This window comes from Eptatretus burgeri, chromosome 1, assembly GCF_056783735.1.
Source record: "Eptatretus burgeri isolate ZD-2024b chromosome 1, Ebu_testis_v1, whole genome shotgun sequence".
Lineage (NCBI taxonomy): Eukaryota > Metazoa > Chordata > Myxini > Myxiniformes > Myxinidae > Eptatretus > Eptatretus burgeri.
The window spans coordinates 135099708-135124778 of record NC_140961.1 but is presented as its reverse complement, the minus strand read 5'-3'; the positions used below and the strand labels follow the sequence as shown (position 1 = coordinate 135124778).

Here is a 25071-nt window from a genome sequence, read left to right as displayed (position 1 = left end):
GCAGATAGTGCAACCTTTAGAACCGAAACCTTCCCCAGGTGGCGAGGATTTCAATAAATTAACCCCCATGCTCTTCCAGCCAAAAATCTGCATGCAGCTACACAATGTAAGAAGCCCTTTCCTGTTTCAAACCATACCTGGGGCACAATGGTTGATTAGATGAGAGCTGATTGGTTATTCCCTCCAATCATGGGTGAGAAGTGTGTGCGCCTGCACGTGTGTTGTATTTTTCTTTCTCTGCCCCTCTGTCTGTGTTTCTCTTTTCTCTGTTTCTCTGCCCCAGTTGGTGATGCTTCATCATTGTCACATTGGTTAGATTTTAGAAGTGGGACAATTACTCATGATAACAGACAAGACAAGGTTATTAAACACCATCGAAAGCATTTCTTCAAGGATACATTTTGTATCCACCGAGGCCCGTTTTAAGATAATTATGCCGTCTTTCTATTGAGTATAGTTTTGACTGTCAAAATCTTCCTTCGATCCAAAATATTTTATACCACATCATGTTATCTAAAGGAGCTTTCTTTTATTGGTTGAAATGATGCATGAAGCTGACATGACGATACATGAAGTAATCTGTAATTCAGTTTGTTGCTTGAATTGTCTGACTTCATGTGGAACAACAATAACGATTCCAGATGGAAGCGGTGCGTGGAGCCATGCATTAAACTTGTACTAAGGCTGTGTTCTCCACCGACATGCTCATAATGGTGTGCGTGTGGAAATTTGCAGATGAAAATCTCATTCGACGAGTCAAATCTGGAGTCCACATTCGAGTACCCATCTGAGAATTCTCTTATTGAAGAGTCCGACTCATTTGATGAGCCGTCAAAGGCGTGGAATAGCCGTTTTACTACGATTGAGGATTCCAAGTCCTTCTCAATTCCTCGGCCCGGTATCACCGGAAGGCATCCGCCACCGCAGTCGTCCTCTCCTTCTACGGTCAAGCCTTTCGAGACTCCTACCTCTCCACTTGCTGCCGGTGAGTGAGGGAGAAGTTAGGGCATCTGGGTGTTCCTGCTTTCCAATTAAGCGAGTCTATCGGATTCCGCTTACCGTTGTCTACTTTTGTGTCACCAAATTCTGTTGATCCTTAAACATGTTAATATTAAACAAAAATTGCTTATAAATATTGCTTTTATTTATCTATTTATTTTTCCATTTTTCACAGTGATCTAAGGCTTATGATGTAGGTGCATGCTTGTACATTTTTTAAGAGATGGACAAAGATATTGCGAGATATTGGTGTAGTTTTCCGTCAATCGCAAGGACATTTGTTGACGATGGACAAACACATAGTGTATGGGATTTGAACCTGAGTTTCCTGCATTATGAGCCACTTAAGGTGGGAGCATTTATAATAAGTGATGTGATTACTGGAAAATGGCAGCACTAATGAAGGCAATGCTTCTCCATCTTCTTCCCCATTTCCTCAAAATTTGACCTCAGTACGACTGGAATCTGTGCCTAAGCTTTTTCCTCTTTGTTTTTGATTGCCTCTGTAGGGTTCGGTGGCTATTCCCCGAAAGGTGCACTCGACTTTGGAAACTGGCCGCCAAGCCCAATTAACTCTCAGGTGGGTTCCTTACATGGCTGCAAAGACGTTTGACCGCTCGTCGTTCTCATCCTACTCCATCCCCATATCCCCTGGTGTTGCGAGGTGAGGAGCAAAAGGTTGTTCAGAGCCTTAAACCAACTCCTGTTCCAATGACTTCAGGGAGCTCCACCCCCTGCTGGAATAAAAAACACAACATGTGACTGGCTGGAAACTTCACATTAAAGGACTAACATCTGTGCTGAGCTTTGATTCATGGTCAGAGGGAAAATATTTTGACTCTCCTTCGTATGTGATCATGTTCTGGTGTGCTTTGGATTCTTTTGATCCAGAAAATAAATTTGATTGTCCTCATGCTTTTCTTACTATGATGTAGTAAATGTGATTCTTGTAACTAAACGAAACCACCTTTAAAGTCAAACTGTGGGACGTTGCAGAGAGGAACGTTTAATTTAACATGTTCGTCGCATCTGAGGTTGAAGGAAGGGTGAGGGTGAGTGTTGAGATGTTTGTGCCCCCTTAGGTTGGACGGTCTTTGGATGCGGCAAAACTGGACCACGTCGGTGCTGCTGATGAGATGTTGTACTTCTGAGCTTAAATTACTTTTGGGTTTTGTTTGTCAGACCCGTTTCACAGTGCAGCGCCCATAGCCGTCACTCGTGCCGTGTAACACAGTACCAGGTGCCATACCGCTTATGCTGTGCAAAGGTAGCCTTCGTGCATACGTGTTGCTTGGGTACGTATGGTGAACACAACTCAGGTACCAAAAGCAAGCCCACTGGAGAGGTCCACAAATGTATCTAACAACTTTGCTTTTTTCCTTTGCACTTTAGTGAGGTGCTTGTCTCCCACCCCCTGTCCCCCCCCCACACTCTCACTCCCCTGCCCCCCCCACTGCACTCCGCACAAAATGTGGCAAAACTTATTTAAAAAGCACATATGTATATTTCTAAGCGTATTATTTGTATGAGGACAGTTCTGCACACGTGCCACATTTTTTTTTATTTTTTATTTTTCCAACTGTTTGTCGGTTTTCATTTTTTTAACACGGTGGAAGTTGCCCTTCGATGGGAAGGCCCAGTTGATATGCCCACGTTTTTACGCAATCCCACTGGCTTCCGAACACATTGAGTGGCAGGTATTTGCACACGTGCCATGTATGAGAGGCACTTTTATTTGAAGGACCAGCACGTTTTGTCAAAGGGCAATATTTGCTTGCAGGCAGCGCCGAGCTCGCTTTATCTGAGACCCCTGAATGGAGTTTTTTTGTGGGATTCTCCATACTCACTTATTACGGGTCCAGCCTTTACGTGTGGTGGCTGTAATCCTTGAACTGATGAAACATTTGATGATTTAGTCGTGCCTGTGTACTTCAATTAAGGCCATTTCCAATCTTTCTTTCTATCACCCCCCACCCACCCCCCTCCTTCTGGGAGTAGCTTTCCTACTTCCTGGTGAGACCAATGGAAATTTGCTCATTTGGCTTCGGTTATAGATCCACTCGAAGGTATTATAGATTCACTATGACGTTAGCTCTTTCCTTGTTTGTGGATTATTGTTCCGTGACTTTGGAATTTCAGGTTGAACCTGTGTAGCCATATTCCTTGTGATTATTAGGTGGATGTTGTGAGTATATTGTGTGTGCCAATGTGTGTGTTTTAAGCCTGAATTGTGTTTTTGCCTTTGGCCCAACATCATCATCATGGGTAGTGTGTGCCTCCCCCCGCCCCCCACTCGCCCCTCCCCTCCCTCTCAAAGGGGTGTACTTACCTTGTCTGCCTCCCTCAACTTGGTCATCTTTCAACTTGCATTCATGATCAACTGCTACTGTATAGGAGTGGCTTGGAGTACTTATGGTTCATCTAATCTTATGCCATGGAACCTGTGTGCCATGTGCAGTGCAGACCTTTTTTAGTGGTTGCAGGCCCGACCACTTGGAAGGATACCTTGAGGATTAAGTTGCCATGCAACTTGACATGATGACCTGATCGGCACATTGGTATTTCTACGTAAGGGTGTGCAAGCAATCCTCAATCGCCACTGATGGATGAGCTTGATTCGTACAGAAAGCTTCCCAGACGGTTGTCGACTGTAGACCAATTTCACAAAGGCAAGATCCGATTTCGTTTGTTGTGCTAAAATGCCTGTTGTAGCACTTTTTTGTATACTCAGCTTTTGTACAGTTGTAACAGCATTTGCACTCGGTCGGCATTCATGTCTGTGCAGCCATTTTATTGGATTTAAGAGTGCCAGCAGAATCCCCTGTATGGAGGGATGGGATCCTGGGTAACATTTGTATCATGGGGATGGTTAACAGCGATGTATCTGTTTTGATCAATAAAACTGCACTGCCAAAACACGTTTGTTTGCGCGTGTGTTACAAATAGATTTTGTATTCTTCAAGAGAACACACTTGCTTGTATGTCGGTTCATTTTTTTTCCCTGGGGCCATTTACATATTGCATAAACAACTATAACGACACTCGGTAGAGCGCATGCCTCCGCCAGGCTGAACAGTTTAAAATTTGTATCCCACTGATGGGCCGGATCTGCATCCGAATCTTCACCAAATTCAAATTAATTTGTCATCGCGCACCGAACCTGTCCAGCAGGTTTCGTCCGAATCCGTCTAACTTATTGATAGATCCTGCTCACAGACAGAGAAACAAATGGCAAACAGCGGTGAAAACATAACCTCCATTCACCTTTGGTGGCAGAGGTAAAAATTATGGAAATGTCACTCAATAAGTCTCCGATGCATTCCTTTTCAATCATTTTTTTTTGTCTCAAAGCCAGTGCAGATTAAACTAGAAGGGCATTCGGTAGAGCGCGTACCTCCGCCACGTAATGCCTGATGCATAAGAACATATCGGGCCGAATACATTTTTGAAATATCATGCTATACAGTACTCGATCGATTTTGGCCCAATATCTCAATGGTGAAGAATCACTTTAACAATTAAATAATTCTCATATCCAGATTTGGATTCGGATCTTCACCAAAATCGAATCAATGTGTCCTTGTCACGCACCCAACCTGTCCACCCAGTTTCATCCGAATCTGTCGTCCACAACTTTTTGAGATATCATGTTCTATATCATTTTTTGGCCCCATCTCTCAATGGTGAAGAATCACTTTAAAAATTCTATCAGTCGGATCCAGATCTTCACCAAAATCTAATCAGTTCGTCCTTGTCACACACCGAACCTGTCCACAAACTTTCATCCCAATCTGTTCACAACCTTTTGAGATATCCTGCACACAGACAAACAGACAAAGGGGTGAAAACGTCACCTCCTTTACCTTCGGTGGCGGAGATAATAAATACTCGGGGACATGCAATCAGCTGATGCACACCATCTTTTGAGAACGTTTGATCTGATTCCTGATAAAGGTTTGGAAAGGCAAACTAGCAGGGGTACCCGGCATTTCCCAGTGATGTTCCAATCATGTTGGCATTTTGAAGAAATCAGATTTTTATGCCTCCGGCAACATCATCACCAGTGCCATTATGTTTTTGGGTTCTCCGTCCGTACACACGTTAGAATTTTCTGTTTTCTCTGCAACCGCTTATCCGATTGACATGAAATTTTGACCATCAATGCGACTCGTAATGCAGAATTTTTTAATGATAATTTTGACTTCATAGGTCACGTTGGGGGTGGAAAAAAAACTTTGGACCTTTGTATTTCCAAAACCGCACTAAGGAGAAAATTGAAACTTGGCACCTGGCAACTACTCTGCATTGGTAATAAGAGTGATTTGACTATGATGTCATCGATGAAGTGGTATCCCAGTAAAAAAAATCCATCAGTATGAAAATTTGTGAGGTTGATATAGGGAACTATTTCAACACAGAAAAATTTATGATGTCACCCATCAGGTGGTTTGGCAGCCATACTGTTTAAAAAATAAAATAAAAGGAAAAATAGCTTCTCCAGAACCGCTTTACAGATCGAAGTGAAACTGCACACAAATGATTGACTGTCCAGTGTCCATATTGAATAAAGTTTGATAACTCAGATGAAATCAGTCACATGGTCTGGCAGCTATCTTGGATTTACCCTCAAACCTTCAAAAATCTTCAGAATGACTTCACAGATTAAGGGGAAACTTCACAGACACATTCCGCATGACTTGGGGCTATTAGAATGATAAATAATAATTGATGGCACGTGGTTCGGTGGCCATATTGGATTGAAGAAAAATATTAAATCGTTTTCTCGGACCGCTTATCCAATTGAAGCAAAATTTGCGATGCATCATCAAACCATATACCTGAATACAGTGTGTAAATTATGACGTCATAGGTCACGTGGTGTGGCAGCCAGGTTAGTTTGAAAACCGAAAATTTAAAACCTTTTTCTCCAAAACTGCTTAACAGATCAATACTAAACGTATTGTGTTACATGGAGCAAGGACAGTGGATCACAACTGCATAGATTCACATCGATTGCTACAGTGGTTTCTGAAATATAATTTAAAAAAATATTTTCCTTGAAATCAGTCACTGCCACACCACGTGACTGATAATGTCATTTTTAAGTCAAACTAAATGACCCGTGAACCTGTTGGGTTCCCGTTGTGACGGCGGTTGTTAAAAAAAAATCATTTCAAGAAAAAAAAAGAAGATAGCTCCAGCGAACTATACCGCTGAGGTTGTTTGCATTGATCAAATAATCCCGAAGAGTACTTGACTGAATCGGCAATTGATTTTTTAATAATATTTTTCGTTGCCTGATTTGGACGAAACTTGATATTTCGCATCAATGTGAAAAAAAAAACGGAGAAAAGAAAGTCGAAATTATTGTGCGTAATCCTCAAAACACAATTTTATTTATAAATGTATTAGATCAAAATGGCGATGTTTATTTTATGCTTAAAAATAAATCGTTCCTTGTCTGTACTAAATGTTTGAGATTTTTAAATAAATCATTTCAAGAAAAAAAAAAAGATAGCTCCAGCGAACTATACCACTGAGGTTGTTTGCATTGATCAAATTCTCCTGAAGAGTACTTAACTGAATCGGGAATTGATTTTTAATTTTTTTTTTTCGTTGCCCGATTTGAACGAAACTTGATACTGCACACCGCAGTAGAATGGTGAGTAAGGTGGCCCTTAAATGCTTGCGCTATCGTGTACCGTTTTGGCTGTATTTCGGGAACATACATACAAACAAAATGAGAGTTTTAGTAATAGATAGATAGATGTAGGCAGCAAGGGCAGTGGCTCATAACTGTAAAGTCTAGTATTGATAGATTAAACGGTTTCAGAGAAATAATTGTTTAATTATATCCTTAAAAACCAATGTTTGCTGCCACATCATGTGACTGATGAGATCATTGTTAAATACAATATTTGCAGCATTAGTAGTGGATCATCACTGCAAAGTCTCGCATCCAAAGGCTTAGCGGTTTCAGTGAAACAATTTTTTTTTTTTAATATGGTCGACTCGGCATGGTAGTCAGGGATCCAGACCCATGATTTTAAGATGGACCGGACACCACTTCCTATACTTTGCAGGCCTCGTTTTTTCTTTAGTTTGGTGTCTCAGGATGAAGAATCAAGAGGCCTACTCGGGCATCTCGATTGCGAACACATCACAAATTGTATTTGAACATAGGTACCCACCAAAAAATGAGTGCGATTTTCGGTATCACTAATTTTTCAGAAAATGTTTCATAATTTCCTCAAATGTCAAGTTAGACAGTTAATTTCAACCACTAGTAAGGACTTTGGCATGATCTTTCATATGCTGAGGCCAAATGTGTCAAGTTTTGCCAATTAGAGGTTGAAAAAATGATTTTTCAGTCCAAATTGCCTGCAAAATTTGCTAAATCAGCAATAAATATTGTTTTCATTTGTCTTAAAAATCAATTAAACAACTAATATTATTATTATTATTATGTTGTCAAAGGGACATAGTAGATGCAATAGGGACTACTGGTCGTCATTATAATAATAATACCGAATATAAATACGTGTACATGTGTTCATACACATACATATACATGTATATACAATGAACATTATTTTGCAGATAACGGTAAACCACACTTTTTTCTTGCTAGAATGGTGGTTTGGATGTGCACGCAACATGAGCAACAGGTTTCTAACTCATATTTATTACAGATTATGATCGTTTAAACATTATTATATGTATATGAGGTTGTGTGTTGCATAGCAGTACTACACTCCACAGACACATACTTAGTACATCGTGTATCTACCTATTGATCCGGAAGATGGGACCTGCGATTACAAGTACACAGTTAGTTAAGATTGTGAATAAAATAATTAAGAACTAATTCAGAACCAACACATCTATTGATTTAACATGCATATGCCTTCATGTGAATGAATATTTAAATTATATACTTGCAGGTGTGAACAATGGCTGAACCTGAACGCAAGAAAAAACGACAGTCCACTGACTTTGGTCGATGTGTGATCTGCCAGCAGTCCTCGGCTGAGACAGTACAGAAACTAACCGAGAAGGGATTCCAATCATTTTTATATGCAGTAACCCTCCGACTTGATGATACGGCGCTCAGATTGCAAGATGAAATCACTGCAGGCGAGGAGGATTTTTTTGTCTAATGGTCCATTGTGTCATACCAAGTGCCAAAATGCCTACACAAACAAAAAAACGGTCGCACAGAAAATGAAGTCACATGTATCCAACACAAGTGAAGAAACCGCTACGACAGATGTAGGAAGCTGCTCCGTTAGGCCTAGACGTGGATCATCTGCCACTGGATACATAGACCACAAAACACAATGCTTCATATGCAGAAGAGAACGCACGCACCAGCAAGGGTGACCACAAACTCTTACTTGTGAGTTTGGCAGACAGGCAGAATTCGATATGGAAAAAGGCAAAAGACCTACAGGATGAAAACATGCTGTACCATATTCATGGGTTTGGTGATAACTGTATCGAGACATGGTGGCTAATGACTTCAAATACCACAAGTCGTGCTTGGATTCATATTTAACAAAGTCACAAACGACATCAACATCTGGTCAACATGACGAAGGTGTACATTGGCTAACCTCCTACATAGACGGCGCATTGTCCCATGATCCGAACGACATCATCTTCTTAAGTTCTCTGCGTGACAAGTACAGGGCTTGGTTGTCAGAAAGTGGGGCCTCCCTGAGCTCTTCTCGATCATCATCTATCAAAAAGAAGATTGAGCACTTCCAAAGACAACTTGGTTCACCCATCATGATCGTACTACAGAGAGGACAATCCTCTATAATCTGTTCATCAGATATGTCAATAGGATATCTTCTTGTGAAAGTCGCCAGTATGAAAGATGAAATAAGTGCCGAAGAAAGTGCTGATGAGAGTGGACTACTCTACTGAATCGAACGGTATTCGTGAAAGGAATATCACCTTGTACCTTTCTGCCATGTCCTTACAAACAGATATCAAGGCGACAGCTTCGCAGCGAAAGAAAAACAGAAAAGAAAACATCGACACATCGATGCAGATAACATTTGACGCTGCGAATGAACGTCTACGTGTATCGCTGTATAACCATGTGGCCTGGCTGATTACTGACGCAACACCTGAACTTGCAGACTCTAACACGAGAGTGCAACTGAAAGAGCAGGAACGCGAGAAAGTCCTCAATTTGGCCCAAGATATCAGTGCAGCTGTGGCAAACACTCCGAATCCAAAGCACATTGGATCAGCATTACATGTATTGAAACAAACATTCCCATCCTGATGGACAAACCACCAAAGCCTGCAACAACCAAGCAGAAGCGATACTGCCAGTGTAGCAAGAGCAAGTGCTTAAGAAATTGCTCTTGTGCTGCAGCTGGTATCGACTGTCATTGCATGTAAATGTTCGGGCAATCCCACCAAGTGTGCTCGTTTCAGGGACGATAGTGATGAAGATGAATGAACTAAATGTACACTGCAGTCCAATATTTTAACTGAGACTCCAATATTCGTTTTATTGTCTGCAACTGCGAGACAAGATGCAAGTTGCAAATATTATTTAAACATCGATTCACATGTATAATGTGTAATTCTATTCAATCAATATACATGTATTATTATTTTGTACATATCTGAAATGAAAAAGTATGATACATTATGATAAACATTCGTTCAATTTGCATCCAATCTGTTACGGTAAAAGCTGTTTCTAACAAATATATATTATATATAAAAAATATATATTCACTATTTTAGGGTTGGTTGACTTATAAATACATTTATATCACTGGGTGGGTGTCGCTGCTGGTGGACAATGTGTCCCCGCCCGGTGATACCATCAACCCAGTAGCTTCGTGCTGAATGGGTATTTATGTGCCTGTAGTACAAACCAGTTACTTTGGGTGTTGTACTTTCGTTCGTATTTTGTATGGTATGTTGGTTGTCTGGAAGCGATGTGTGCATCCAGTATATTGTAGAAACAACCTTTTTCATGCTGTTGTCCCTTGATACCTTGATAACTCAATCATGTTTTTGTGTGGAAAGTTTGTATTTTTTTTTTCAAAAATCTTTATTATATTAAATTTAATTGTATTCACTATTTTAGGGTAGGTAATTGGCTAACAAATATATATGTTAAATGATTATTAATTGACCCTACTGTATCGACTAGAAGTTAATTTGAGAGCACAAAATCAAGTTTAAGATGAATGAAAACATATTTACTGCGGATTCAGATATTTTTGGGGGTCAATTTGCACTGAAACGTAATTTTTTCAACCTCTAATTGGCGAAATTTGACACGTGACCTCAGCATATGAAAGACCATGCCAACATCCTTACTAGGGGTTGAAATCAACTGTCTAACTTGATATTTGAAGAAATTATGAAACGTTTTTTGAAAAATTAGTGATACCGAAAATCGCACCCATTTTTTGGTGGGTACGTATGTTCAAATACAATTTGTAAGATGTTCGCAATCGAGATGACCGAGCAGGCCTCTTGATTATTAATCCTAAGACACTAAACTAAAGAAAAATGAGGCCTGCAAAGTATAGGAAGCGGTGTCCGGTAACTCCTAAAATAGCGGCCTTTCTGAGTTTGGATCCCTGACTATGGGGAATATTGGTTGAAAATTTCAACATCATCGGTCACATGGTCTCGCAGCCACGTTGGACAAAAAGCCTTATCTGATCAAGGTGAAACTCCAAAGACGTCATCGGCCACCTATTCTGAATTTGATTTGATAAAGAGGACGTTGTGGGTCAGGTGTCCGATCGAAGCGGGGTTGTATCGATTTGGCGGCATGGTTTTTTTTTTTCACCATAGAAAATTTCACAATTTTCATTACAGATGCGACTACTCATGAATAATGTTTTTGTGATGTGATAACTATGATGTCATAGGTCGCATGGTGTGGCAGTCATGTTGGAAAAAAAGGAAAGACTTTGGACCTCTGTATCCGAAACCGCTCCATGAAAAAAAAAATTGAAACTTGGCACATGTGAAGTACTCCCCATGGGAAACGAGGGTGATTTTTTTTGATGTCATATGTGATTTCCTTATGACGTCATAATTTCATATGTCAAATGCTTTATCCGATCATGTTGAAAATATTTGAGGGTTATTTCAGGCGAAATTGTAATTGGCAAAAAAAATTGATGACGTCATCGGTCACGTGGTTTGGCAGCCATGTTGTTATTAACATGAAACCTTCAAAAATCTTCTCCATAACGGCTGAACAGATTGAGGCGAAACTTTACAGGTATGATCGCCTATCCATGAGGAACCAAAAGTACTCCACCTATGATGTCATAGGTCACATGGTTTGGCAGCTATGATTTTTTGAAGAATAAACATTTTAAAATCTTCTGCAGAACGGTCTGATAGATTGAGGGGAAACTTCATTTACATGGTCTCAAGCCTTGGGGATACCAGGGTGTTCACGAATAATAGGTCACATGGTCTGGCTTGAAGTGAAATACCATATTGGCTTGAACGAAATTCTTTTAAAAATCTCTCTTGAACCGCTTCATCAATCAATGTGAAACATCACAATTATGATCGAGTAGACATGCGGAATATAGGTTTTAAATTTCAACCTGATTGGATGCCTGGTCTGGCAGCCAGAATTATTTAATATTTTGAATCTGGGTTCAGGGTTTTAAATCAAACTTGGTACAAATATGTATTATGATGTAATAATGTGGGCGGAGGCATATCTGGTGACGTCGAAGGTCGTTCTCGTTTTTTCTCTTTTTGTGGGGGCCGAAAACACTTCTCTACACCCACGAAGGAAAGGGGTTGGGGATCATTTAATACTACCTTTCACATTGTTAGCCACAAAGATTTAGGCACTATAGGGCGAATATTAAAAAAAATCCAACTTTTTTTTTAATTCCAAGATGAAAAAACAAACATTTATTTTGCCTAAAACACTCTGACACTCACTGATGAAGATCCGTTTGGCCATTCCTGAGAAAAATGGCAAGGAAGGCAAACACATCCAGACATCTGTCTTATACTATAGATTGGGGATGTACTAAGGTAGAGTATAGACGGAGAGGTTGCAAATTGAGGAACTGTATATAACATCAGAATTGGTACAAGTAGGAAAGGTGGCATTTCAAATACTGTATTCCATACCAATGTCAGCAGTTCAAACTAGAGGGGGAGCACTCGGGAGAGTGCAAAACCTACGCCGCCAATACTGCTGGGTCACTCAAGTGAACCTTATATCTTATTCATTAAATATGATGTCAACAGTGCTGACAGTTATAGTTCTTTTCTCCAACATTTTTTTTTGGGGGGAGGGGGGGGGTTGGAAGTCACTTCAAACATGTAGAAGTGCAAAAAAAAATTTTTTTTTTCTCAATTTTTTTTGGGGGAGGGGGGGTTGGAAATCACTTAAAATATGTAGAAATGCAAAAAAAAAATTTTTTCTCTTTTTTTGGGGGGGGGGTAACAATTTTTTTTTGGGGGGGGTGGAAATCACTTAAAACATGTAGAAATGCAAAAAAAAAATTCTTTTTATTGGGTAACAATTTTTTTTGGGGGGGGGGTTAGAAATCACTTAAAACATGTAGAAATGCAAAAAAAATAAAAAATTCTCTAACAATTATTTTTGGTGGGGTAACAATTTTTTTTTTGGGGGGGGGGGTTGGAAATCACTTAAAACATGTAGAAATGCAAAAAAATAAAAAATTCTCTAACAATTATTTTTGGTGGGGTAACAATTTTTTTTTGGGGGGGGGGGGGTTGGAAATCACTTAAAACATGTAGAAATGCAAAAAAAAATCTTTTTTGGGTAATAATTTTTGGGGGTTGGAAATCACTTAAAACATGTAGAAATGCAAAAAAAAATCCTTTTTTTGGGTAACAATTTTTTGGGGGGGGTTGGAAATCACTTAAAACATGTAGAAATGCAAAAAAAATTCTTTTTTGGGGGGGGGGTAAAAAAATTTGGGGGGGCATTGGAAATCACTTAAAACATGAAGAAATGCAAAAAAAAATAAAAATTTCTCGAACAATTTATTTTTTGGGGGGGGGGGACCAAGTCCAAAATTTAATGGCATGATCCTTGGACCATACCTAACCCCCCCACAAAGTTTCGTCGAAATCCGTCGAGGAGTTTTTCCGTAATACTGTTCACAAACAAACGAACAAGCAGTCATAGACTGGTACTTAGGAAATACTTGACCTCTGACCTCGTCTAATAAAAGCTGTCTCGAGAGAAGGTAGCGACGCAAACCACAAGTTTCTACGATGATTCTGTACCAAACCATCAAAAATCGTAACGTCGACCGAAGCAAAAATCTCCATTTCTCCACGTGAATTTACGGAATTATGCTTGACCTCACTGTGACCTTGACCTTTGACCGATTTTGACCAAAATCTAATCAGCACTAGCCATCACCCTCCTGAATCACGTGGTGTAATTTGACATTGGTAGCTTCTTCCGTTCTCGAGTTATCGTGCCTACAAACAAACAAACAAAGAAGCAGTCATAGACTGGTACTTACGAAATCCTCAACTTGAGCTCTGACCTCGTCTAATAAAAGCTGTCTCGAGAGAAGGTAGCGACGCAAACCAGAAGTTTCTACGATGATTCTGCACCAAATCATCAAAAATCGAATGTTTTGGATGTTTGACCTCACTGTGACCTTGACCTTTGACCGATTTTGACCAAAATCTAATCAGTGCTCGCCACCACCCTCCTGAATCACGTGGTGTAATTTGATATTGGTAGCTTCTTCCGTTCTCGAGTTATTTTTGGATGTTTGACCTCACTGTGACCTTGACCTTTGACCGATAATGACCAAAATCTAATCAGCGCGAGCAATCACCCTCCTGAATCACATGGTGTAATTTGACATTGGTAGCTTCTTCCGTTCTCAAGTTATCTGTACTAAACCATCAAAAATCGAATATTTGACCTCACTGTGACCTTGACCTTTGACCGATTTTGACTAAAATCTAATCAGCACAAGCCATCACCCTCCTGAATCACATAGTGTAATTTGACATTATTAGCTTCTTCCGTTCTCGAGTTATCGTGCCTACAAACAAACAAGCAGTCATAGACTGGTACTTACGAAATCGTCAACTTGACCTCTGATCTTGTCTAATAAAAGCCGTCTCTTGAGAAGGTAGCGACACAAACCAGACGTTTCTACGATGATTCTGTACCAAACCATCAAAAATCAAATGTTTTGGATGTTTGACCTCACTGTGACCTTGACCTTTGACCGATTTTGACCAAAATCTAATCAGCGCTAGCCACCACCCTCCTGAATCATGTGGTGTAATTTGACATTGGAAGCTTCTTCCGTTCTCGAGTTATTTTTTGGATGTTTGACCTCACTGTGACCTTGACCTTTGACCGATTTTGACCAAAATCTAATCAGCACTAGCCATCAGACTCCTGAATCACGTGGTGTAATTTGACATTGGTAGCTTCTTCCGTTCTCGAGTTATCTGTACCAAACCATCAAAAATCGAATATTTGACCTCACCGTGACCTTTGACCGATTTTGACCAAAATCTAATCAGCAAAAGCCATCACCCTCCTGAATCACGTGGTGTAATTTGACATTGGTAGCTTCTTCCGTTCTCGAGTTATCGTGCCTACAAACAAACAAACAAACAAGCAGTCATAGACTGGTACTTACGAAATCGTCAACTTGACCTCTGACCTTGTCTAATAAAAGCTGTCCCTGGAGAAGGTTGCGACGCAAAGCAGAAGTTTCTCCGATGATTCTGTACCAAACCATCAAAAATCGAATGTTTTGGATGTTTGATCTCACTGTGACCTTGACCTTTGACCGATTTTGACCAAAATCTAATCAGTGCTAGCCACCACCCTCCTGAATCACGTGGTGTAATTTGATATTGGTAGCTTCTACCGTTCTCGAGTTATTTTTGGATGTTTGACCTCACTGTGACCTTGACCTTTGACCGATAATGACCAAAATCTAATCAGCACGAGCAATCACCCTCCTGAATCACATGGTGTAATTTGACATTGGTAGCTTCTTCCGTTCTCAAGTTATCTGTACTAAACCATCAAAAATCGAATATTTGACCTCACTGTGACCTTGACCTTTGACCGATTTTGACCAAAATCTAATCAGCACAAGCCATCAACCTCCTGAATCACATAGTGTAATTTGACATTATTAGCTTCTTCCGTTCTCGAGTTATCGTGCCTACAAACAAACAAGCAGTCATAGACTGGTACTTACGAAATCCTCAACTTGAGCTCTGACCTCGTCTAATAAAAGCTGTCTTGAGAGAAGGTAGCGACGCAAACCAGAAGTTTCTACGATGATTCTGCACCAAATCATCAAAAATCGAATGTTTTGGATGTTTGACCTCACTGTGACCTTGACCTTTGACCGATTTTGACCAAAATCTAATCAGCACTTGCCACCACTCTCCCGAATCACGTGGTGTAATTTGACATTGGTAGCTTCTTCCGTTCTCGAGTTATCTGTACCAAACCATCAAAAATCGAATATTTGACCTTGCTGTGACCTTGACCTTTGACCGATTTTGACCAAAATCTAATCAGCACGAGCCATCACCCTCCTAAATCACATGGTGTAATTTGACATTGGTAGCTTCTTCCGTTCTCGAGTTATCGTGCCTACAAACAAACAAACAAACAAACAGAAACGGAAGGCATCAATATACTTACGAAATCTTTAGATTTCGTAAGTAACAAACAGAAAGGGGTGAAAACAGTAATCTCCATCCATCTTCGAAGATTGCGGAGGTTTAGAACATGGATTGTCCTGTGGCTTTGGAGTTCTTGTTGTTTGGAAGCATTGGGAATATCCAGGGTGTCAAAGTCTGGAACCAGAAGGCCTTCAACGAATTTTACAGAATTTGTTCCAGATGCTGTCCTTGTAATTCGAAACTAGTTTGGAGTTGGGATTTCCATTCTCTTTGAACACTGCGAAGCATATTCTAGTCATCGTCAATGGTCCGACACTCGTTTCAGATTGTTGGGTGTCCCTGAACTTCTCTTCATGCGCACGTGCCTCGAGCAGCCCCACGCAGGATTAATTCGATATTGCCATGCTTTGACAGAGTCATAACCAGTCACGTAACTGAAATGAGGAAAACCAGTAAATGATCTATACATGGTTCCAGACTTGATGGAAACAATGTCGATTGCAGAAAGTGAAATACTGGTTTATTGGGTTGAGTAGAGGATGCATAGCAATTTGAGTAAAAGACAGTGTTGCATAAATAGAAAGAGATGTTATTAGATGAGCTGAGGTGGAGAATTTTGTCTCTGGAGTTTATGTAGAATCGTAAGGCACTCGTCGGATGCTTCACAGGCCTCCTAGAATGACAGAAGTGCAGAATAGAAAGCTCAGAGGAAATGAAACGGAAGAGTAAAGCTTATGGGAGATTTTGATGTCCAGATAATGGGGAAATGTTGGGAAGTGTGCTCCATCAGAGGAGGAATTTATATATTTTGTCCAGGATTTCTGTGTAAGCCATTTTGTAGACAATTCTCCAAGGTGGGAGGCCAGTGTACTGGCTGGTTCTGAGTAACAATCCGTGTGTGGTGGAGAAGGAAATTAGGTGAGTAATTAGTAGGACTGACTTTGAAGTCAGGTCAGGCCAGATTATATCTGTGACTTGCTACAGGTATCATGTAAACCTGTGCGAACCTGTTCCATGGTCGGGTTGGCGGCAACTAAACCGTCTCCCCCACCAGGTTTTCTGGTGAGGAGGGTGTTTGGATATGGACACCCAGCAGGATTAAAAACAAAACCTGTCAAAGGATTATCTGAAAACCTGCCAGCGTTAGCTCCTTGTGAGCCAACGGCCATCCATACCTAGTGCCCAACTGTGTCTGCGGACGTCCTCCTGCAGTTGGGTTACTTGTTATTAGGAGGTTGGTGGCAGGATTTGCACTCCGGCCACCGTAAAACCCTTCATTCCGCAAAACACAAAAACGCAAAAAAATCTGAAAATCCACTCCGTGGGAGTACCTCCTGTGCAGCTTCCCTTCGCAGGGCAGCTCACTGGATGACGGGATTGGGGCAAAGCCTTTGGGACCCCCAATCTTTGATGATAGGAGGGAAACCACGGGGTAACATTCCCGGGTCAGATTGCAGGAGAGTGTCAAAGTGGTGCTGAGGTATCGTCCACCAGATGGCGGTCTCCTTGGGTTAACCTGAGGCGGTCCCTTCGGGTGGGTGCCTGGAATGTCCTATCCCTAAGACAGGATCATCACCTGTCTCTGTTATCATCTGAGCTCAAGCGTTTGGACATCAGTATTGCAGCTCTCTCTGAGGTTCGGAGACCGGATTGCGGCGAGATCATGTCGGGTGGTTACACCTACTATTGGTCTGGTCACTCTGATGGTTACCATACCCAAGGAGTTGCTGCAGCTGTGTCCAATGAGCTGACTCCAATGTTAATTGATGTAACACTGGTCAACGAGCGTATTATGAGATTAAGGATTCGTCAATCCTTAGGTGTCATTTCCCTGGTCTCTGTTTATGCTCCAACTGAGGCAAGTGATCTCACCGTGAAAGACACATTCTACGCCACGCTCGAGTCTGTGGTTGATCAGTGCCCCAGACGAAATACACTTCTAGTCTTGGGGGATTTCAATGCATCGACTGGAACTGAATGGGGTGGTTCTGAGATGTGTGTTGGTCCCCATGGGTCAGGAACTATGAACCAGAATAGCACTAAGTTCCTTGACTTTGCTAGAAGTCATGGACGTAGGGTAGCCGGTTCATGGTTTCAGCGCCCACAAGCTCATCGCTGGACTTGGTATTCTAACGCTGGCGATGTGGCAAAGGAGATTGACCATGTCCTCATTGACGGTCGCTGGAGGATGATCCAGAACTGCAGGGTAGACCAGAGTGCTCAGTTCCTCAATACTGACCACCGGCTTGTTGTAGCAACTCTGAAGTTACACCTTAAATCCAGGAGAATGGTACCATCCCAGCCTAGGCTGGATGTTGGCAAGCTGAAGGATGAGAGGGCAGCTGAGGAGTTTGCGAACAGGCTGAGTGGAGATTTGAGGAGTCTGGGTGCTTTGGGTGGTCCTGAAGAGTTGTGGAGCGCCTTCAAGACCACCGTCCTTGATGTTGCCGGTGGATGCCTTGGAGCTCACCGCAGGGCAAAGAAGAATTTTGTCTCTCAAGGGACACTGGATACCATTGACCAGAGTCGCAGGGCCAGGCTGAATGGCAGAGCTGAGCTGTTCAGGGAGCTGAGGCGTAAAACTGTACGTGCACTGAGGGTGGACAAGGAGGCCTATGTGCGAGGAATCTGTGAGGGGGTAGAGCATCACCTGTGGTCAAGGGATTCTCGTCCCGCTAACAGGGGAATTCGCGCATTACGTTCATCCAAGCCCATCCTTCGGAGCACTACAGTTCGAGCAGAGAGTGGTAGGCTCTTGACAGAGGAGTCCGAAGTGAAGGCTCGCTGGGCCGGTTACTTTGAGTGGCTGTACCAGGCTGATCCCCCAACTGTCGAGTTGGACGTCAAGGGTGTTACAATAACTGTTGCTGACCCTCGAATCAACTGTGGTCCACCTTCACTTGTGGAAACAAAGGCTGCGGTGAACGTGTTGAAATGGGGTAAAGCTCCAGGGATCTGTGGCATCCATGCTGAACTTCTCAAGGCTGGTGGAAATGCTGCACTCGTGTCGTTGCATGCGTTCTGTGCTCTGCCTGGAACGCAGGCATCATCCCAACTGACTGGAAGAGGGGCCTTGTTGTCCCTCTCTGGAAAGGGAAGAGTGATCGCCAAAACTGCAACAACTACCGAGGGGTGACGCTGCTCTCAGTGTCGGTTAAGGTATTTGCTCAGATAATTCTTGATAGGGTTCGCCACCATCTGCTTGAGCACCAGCGTCCAGAGCAGTCAGGCTTTACACCAAAGAGGTCAACGATTGACCGTATCCTTGCACTTCGTGTCCTCACCGAACGCAGACGAGAGTTTCGGCAGGGGCTGCTTGCAGCCTATGTTGATCTCTGTAAAGCGTTCGATTCAGTGAATCGGGATGTCCTCTGGAGGATTCTTGGTCTTCGTGGGGTGCCACCAAAACTGATCGATCTGATGTCTGAACTCTACTCTGGTACTGAGAGTGCTGTGAAGTGTGGTGGTACCATCTCTGACTTATTTCCTGTTACTGGAGTTCGTCAGGGGTGTGTACTGGCCCCCACACTTTTCAGCACTTGTATGGACTGGATTTTCGGGAGGATGTCGGAGAGATCAAGTTGCGGTGCGTCGTTTGGGAATGGCAAGATCTCTGACCTTGATTTCGCAGATGATAGTCATCTTTGCGGAGGCTTTAGACATCCTCTTGGGGGCCCTCGAGGTGCTGAATGAGGAGTTGGAGCCGCTGGGATTACGGGTTTCCTGGGTCAAAACTAAGATCCAGGCTTTCAATGACATCTTGGATGCTGCTGTCCTGTCTGTGCCTGTTTGTGGTGAGGATGTTGAGGTCATGAAGAGATTCACTTACCTTGGCAGTGATATTCATGTCTCTGCCGGCTGTGAGTCAGAGGTCAATAGACGTCTGGGTCGGGCCTGGGGAGTCATGGATTCACTGAATAATGGGGTGTGGCACTGCCGGTACCTCTGCGGGAGGACGAAAGTCTGAGTCTTCAGGTCCTTGGTGCTTCCAGTCTTGCTCTATGGATGCGAGACTTGGACTCTGACCAAGGATCTGAGACGGAGACTTAATTCCCTTGGTACCAGGTCTCTTCGGAGAGTCCTTGGCTATCACTGGTTGGACTTTGTGTCCAATGAACGGTTGCTGAGAGAGACTCAAATGAGGTTTGTTCCCTGCATAGTCCGTGAGCGTCAGCTGCGGCTGTATGGACACGTGGCTCGTTTTCGTGACGCTGATCCTGCTCACCAGGTTCTCTCAGCGAGGGAGTCTCATGAGTGGAGGAGGCCAATGGGCCGACCACGTGCCTCGTGGTTGCAGCAGGTTGATCAGCATCTCAAGGAGATGGGGGTGGGTGAGGCATCTGCCTGGGGGATGGCCAGACGGAGGCCCCTGGAGTACCGGAGGAAAGTGGACGCAGCGACCCGCTGCTCTGGCACATGCTCCCATATCTGACCTGACCTGACCTGACTTTGAAGGGATGAGGAGAGATCGGTGCTACATATGGGGCTGGGCTAACTGGAGGGCAACCTGCATTTGAGAAATGGAAAACCTGTAACCCTTTCAATCCGAGCGGCTGTTTTACCAGCTGCTATTCAAACCTCCATATACCCGCGCAGATGATTGGGATGGGTATAGGCCCGTTAAGGGATAGCACGAGATTGGTTCGTGACAAAAGTGAGATGGCAGGCTTATTAAATCATTCTACTTCATCATTCATCGAGGAACTAAAAAGGGACGCATCAGCAGCCTATCTTGTAAGTGAAGAAAATTGAGGGATGACCCAGCTCTCATGCCAGATAATATGTAGCTGAAAGTATTAGGGGATATTGAGCGGTATCTTCATTGCCTCATTTGAGTTAAGACAGACACTGGAGGATTGGAGAGCAGCAAATGTAACAACATTCTTTCGGAAGAGCTGGAGAGAAACATCGCAGAACTATATCGAGAAGTCGGTAGACTTCTTATGTCGGGATGGCCTGGACACTCTATTAGCTCAATACAACATAAATCCTCAAAAAGTTTTTGCCAACATCAAACTTATAAACCTATAAATTACCGACCAGTCATCTGCGTAGAATTCCCCATCCAATAACACTCATGAAACTCTGGGACATCATCGCTGAACAAGAAAAATGAGAGACCCAAAAGTGCCTGTTTGTCATTCTTCTTATTCTTATTACTCGCAGAGTACCTGCCATATGGGTGATCTTGTTCCAAACATGCAACACATTATTCTGACGCATACCTTTATTTTGGCAGTGTATAGGCAAGTTAACGGACAGCTCTAGAAAGGCAAAGAATAACCTGGGTTAGGTGCATGAAACAAAAACATCCCGACTGCTTATAATTCAAAAACACCTCATTGCACTAGAAAATGTGGGGACAGGAATATTGGACTGTAAATGGTGGAGACTTGCAATACCCTCCCCCACCTGGAGGCGGTGCTACATGATGCACATTTACATTGAGAATTTGTTTCCCCCACCTTCAAGACCACCGGCAAAGATAAAAACACCCCAATTGTGGGCGAGAGACCTGTTTCACTGACTCACTGGGTCAAATTGACATTAAAGATCGGTACCTTCCGGTTCCGGGTGACGGAGAAACCTTAAATTTTGCGTGCCAATGAACATCGGAGCCAGTAAACTGGAAAAAAAATCACAGAATCGTCGGACAACATCCATAAATGAAAATATAAATAAATTAAAGAAAAAAAAGAAAAAAATGCAGGTGAGCGACCCGAGACAATAGGGAAACACCGTTCGTATGCTTACACAATGTATAATCACACGCCGCGAGTGTATATATTCTCAAGAGATTGAATGAAGAATGAGAAGTAAGATAAAGGACAGAGAGACACCAGACCAGATAAAGAGACACCAGATTACAGACAAGAAGATAAAGGACAGACAGACACCAGACCAGATAAAGAGACACCACATTACAGACAAGAAGATAAAGGACAGACAGACACCAGACCAGGTAAAGAGACACCAGATTACAGACAAGAAGATAAAGGACAGACAGACACCAGACCAGGTAAAGAGACACCAGATTACAGACCAAAGTTAAAGGACAGACAGACACCAGACCAGGTAAAGAGACACCAGATTACAGACCAAAGTTAAAGGACAGACAGACACCAGACCAGGTAAAGAGACACCAGATTACAGACCAAAGTTAAAGGACAGACAGACACCAGACCAGATAAAGAGACACCACATTACAGACAAGAAGATAAAGGACAGACAGACACCAGACCAGGTAAAGAGATACCAGATTACAGACAAGAAGATAAAGGACAGACAGACACCAGACCAGGTAAAGAGACACCAGATTACAGACAAGAAGATAAAGGACAGACAGACACCAGACCAGGTAAAGAGACACCAGATTACAGACCAAAGTTAAAGGACAGACAGACACCAGACCAGGTAAAGAGACACCAGATTACAGACCAAAGTTAAAGGACAGACAGACACCAGACCAGGTAAAGAGACACCAGATTACAGACCAAAGTTAAAGGACAGACAGACACCAGACCAGATAAAGAGACACCACATTACAGACAAGAAGATAAAGGACAGACAGACACCAGACCAGGTAAAGAGATACCAGATTACAGACAAGAAGATAAAGGACAGACAGACACCAGACCAGGTAAAGAGACACCAGATTACAGACCAGAAGTTAAAGGACAGACAGACACCAGACCAGGTAAAGAGACACCAGATTACAGACCAAAGTTAAAGGACAGACAGACACCAAACCAGGTAAAGAGACACCAGATTACAGACCAAAGTTAAAGGACAGACAGACACCAGACCAGGTAAAGAGACACCAAATTACAGACCAAAGTTAAAGGACAGACAGACACCAGACCAGATAGAGAGACACCACATTACAGACAAGAAGATAAAGGACAGACAGACACCAGACCAGGTAAAGAGACACCAGATTACAGACAAGAAGATAAAGGACAGACAGACACCAGACCAGGTAAAGAGACACCAGATTACAGACCAAAGTTAAAGGACAGACAGACACCAGACCAGGTAAAGAGACACCAGATTACAGACCAAAGTTAAAGGACAGACAGACACCAGACCAGGTAAAGAGACACCAGATTACAGACCAAAGTTAAAGGACAGACAGACACCAGACCAGATAAAGAGACACCACATTACAGACAAGAAGATAAAGGACAGACAGACACCAGACCAGGTAAAGAGACACCAGATTACAGACAAGAAGATAAAGGACAGACAGACACCAGACCAGGTAAAGAGACACCACATTACAGACAAGAAGATAAAGGACAGACAGACACCAGACCAGGTAAAGAGACACCAGATTACAGACCAGAAGTTAAAGGACAGACAGACACCAGACCAGGTAAAGAGACACCAGATTACAGACCAAAGTTAAAGGACAGACAGACACCAGACCAGGTAAAGAGACACCAGATTACAGACCAGAAGTTAAAGGACAGACAGACACCAGACCAGGTAAAGAGACACCAGATTTAGACACAGAAACGGCATGGCAAAACCAGTCATCATGTAAATGGGGAAAAATGTTAAATCCATAACTGCCAATCCTCGTCATGTACACATTGCAATGCGACATTCTCCCATCTCGGTTATTATCCAACCTGAGAAAGCATCATCAGTTATTTCATTGCTCGTGATGACTTTCTTTACTTTCTTGGTTTTTTCTTTTCTTTTTCTTTTTTAATTCCACTCCATGAGGCAGAAATGAACGTTGTCTTTACTTCTTGCGATATTTAGTTTGTCGGAAGACTGAGATGAAACTTTTGGTGGTGCTTTTGTCGTACGACAGCAACTGTTTTTGTTCGATCAATGACCACGAGGTTTCTCGACTTTTATGCTTGACGTTCTAATAAATCACTAAATACATAAAACTCTATGATTGTGAATACATTGGGTGAATAGTAATAAAAGTCATTGCAAGCCAGTAGGCGGCGATGGGTTGCCGAGCATGGAAACTATAACATAGAGCAAAATGGATGTCATATAGCAGATAGGGAATCACCTTAAGATTATCCATATCAAATCTCATCCAGTTCCATCTTCTGATAACTTCTCAGTATCCATTTGAATGAAAAGTACCGAAAATGCAGTTTGAAATCGGAAATCCCCAAAGTTTGAGGGGGTGCTGTGGGTGAACAAAGATCTAAATCGAAAATCCGGCTCGATCGTTTGTGCACAATGTATTCCAGACGATTAGTGTGAATTTTCATGACCATCCGACCATAACCCTAGGAGGAGTAGCATTTGGCGCGAAGGCACCTCCAGCTCTCGCATATTATCGATTTTTGCACGAATTGACCTTTGACCCCTGACCTAAGCGAGATCGGTCAATATGTCCTGAGGCAAAGTTGTCGGACTCATTGAGTACCATGAACCAGCAAAGTTTCATTCGTATCGATGCACTCACCTGGTCGCTAGGGGGCCTTCAATTTTCGCAAATTTTCACGCATGCCCTAATTTTAGGGGGTGCTGCGGGTAAAGTATTCCATTTATCACAAAAACCGGAATACATATGATAGAGCATCACCTGTAGATCATTCGTGCCAAATTTCATAACCCTACGTAGGATAATGGCTTTCGGAATTGATTTTGCGTGAACGGTACCGATTTTGAAGGTTTTTCGGTTGTTGCTAGGGAACCAAAGCGCTCCTAGCAACCATCACTATTTCCAAAGCACGAGGTCATAAGATGAACCTCCCACCCGAGTTTGGTCATAATCGGCCCACGTTTACTACCAATTATGCTGATGACAAACGAACAAACATCCAAACAAACAGACAGAATTACTGACAATAAGGGTCACCTATTTCGGCGACCCAATAACCGGAAATGTAGACATTTTCTGTTCACCTTTTTATATTTTTTTGTGGTCCTTTTTATTCGGCAAAAAAAAGAACAACTCATCGTTGAACTCTGATAAAGGATAAAAAGACAAACGAGCAAATGAAGATGAATCAAACGATGAGTGGAGTATATAAAAATGCACAATTTTAAGGAGAGTTCAATAAGTTATCCAAAAAGATACCCAGTAAGTTTGAAAAGTTCTACAAACAGAAACAAAGTAATATTAACACATTTAATTAACGGTTGTTTTCCTTTCCCCTCATATTTGGCCTTCAGGCAGTTTGTCTTCAATTATTCCGAGCTACAAATGCTGTTGCTTGGTCAAGAAGTAGGTGCCTGTTCACCATGATTGAGAGAAGTATCCAGGTTAGCTGTGCAAAGTACAACATATGGACACACGCTCACACACACACACACACACACACACACACACACACACACACACACACAAACACACCACACCGCTGTGGTGACCAATTTTTTGCCCCGTAGCGGCCATTG

At 42.4% G+C, this 25071-nt stretch overlaps 1 protein-coding gene across 2 annotated transcripts in view; it reads left to right on the top strand.

Moving 5' to 3' along the window:
- The window catches only part of LOC147035496 (uncharacterized), a 61294-nt gene extending 57377 nt beyond the window's left edge, over nucleotides 1-3917 (top strand). For both annotated transcript variants that reach the window (XM_085899281.1, XM_085899292.1), the window contains exons 3-5: nucleotides 736-985; nucleotides 1509-1579; nucleotides 2082-3917. In XM_085899281.1, coding sequence (XP_085755407.1) covers nucleotides 736-985; nucleotides 1509-1579; nucleotides 2082-2150 — 390 coding nt within the window. In that variant the 3' untranslated portion in view covers nucleotides 2151-3917. The remainder of the gene's footprint in view (nucleotides 1-735; nucleotides 986-1508; nucleotides 1580-2081) is intronic.
- The last annotated feature ends 21154 nt before the right edge of the window (nucleotides 3918-25071 follow it).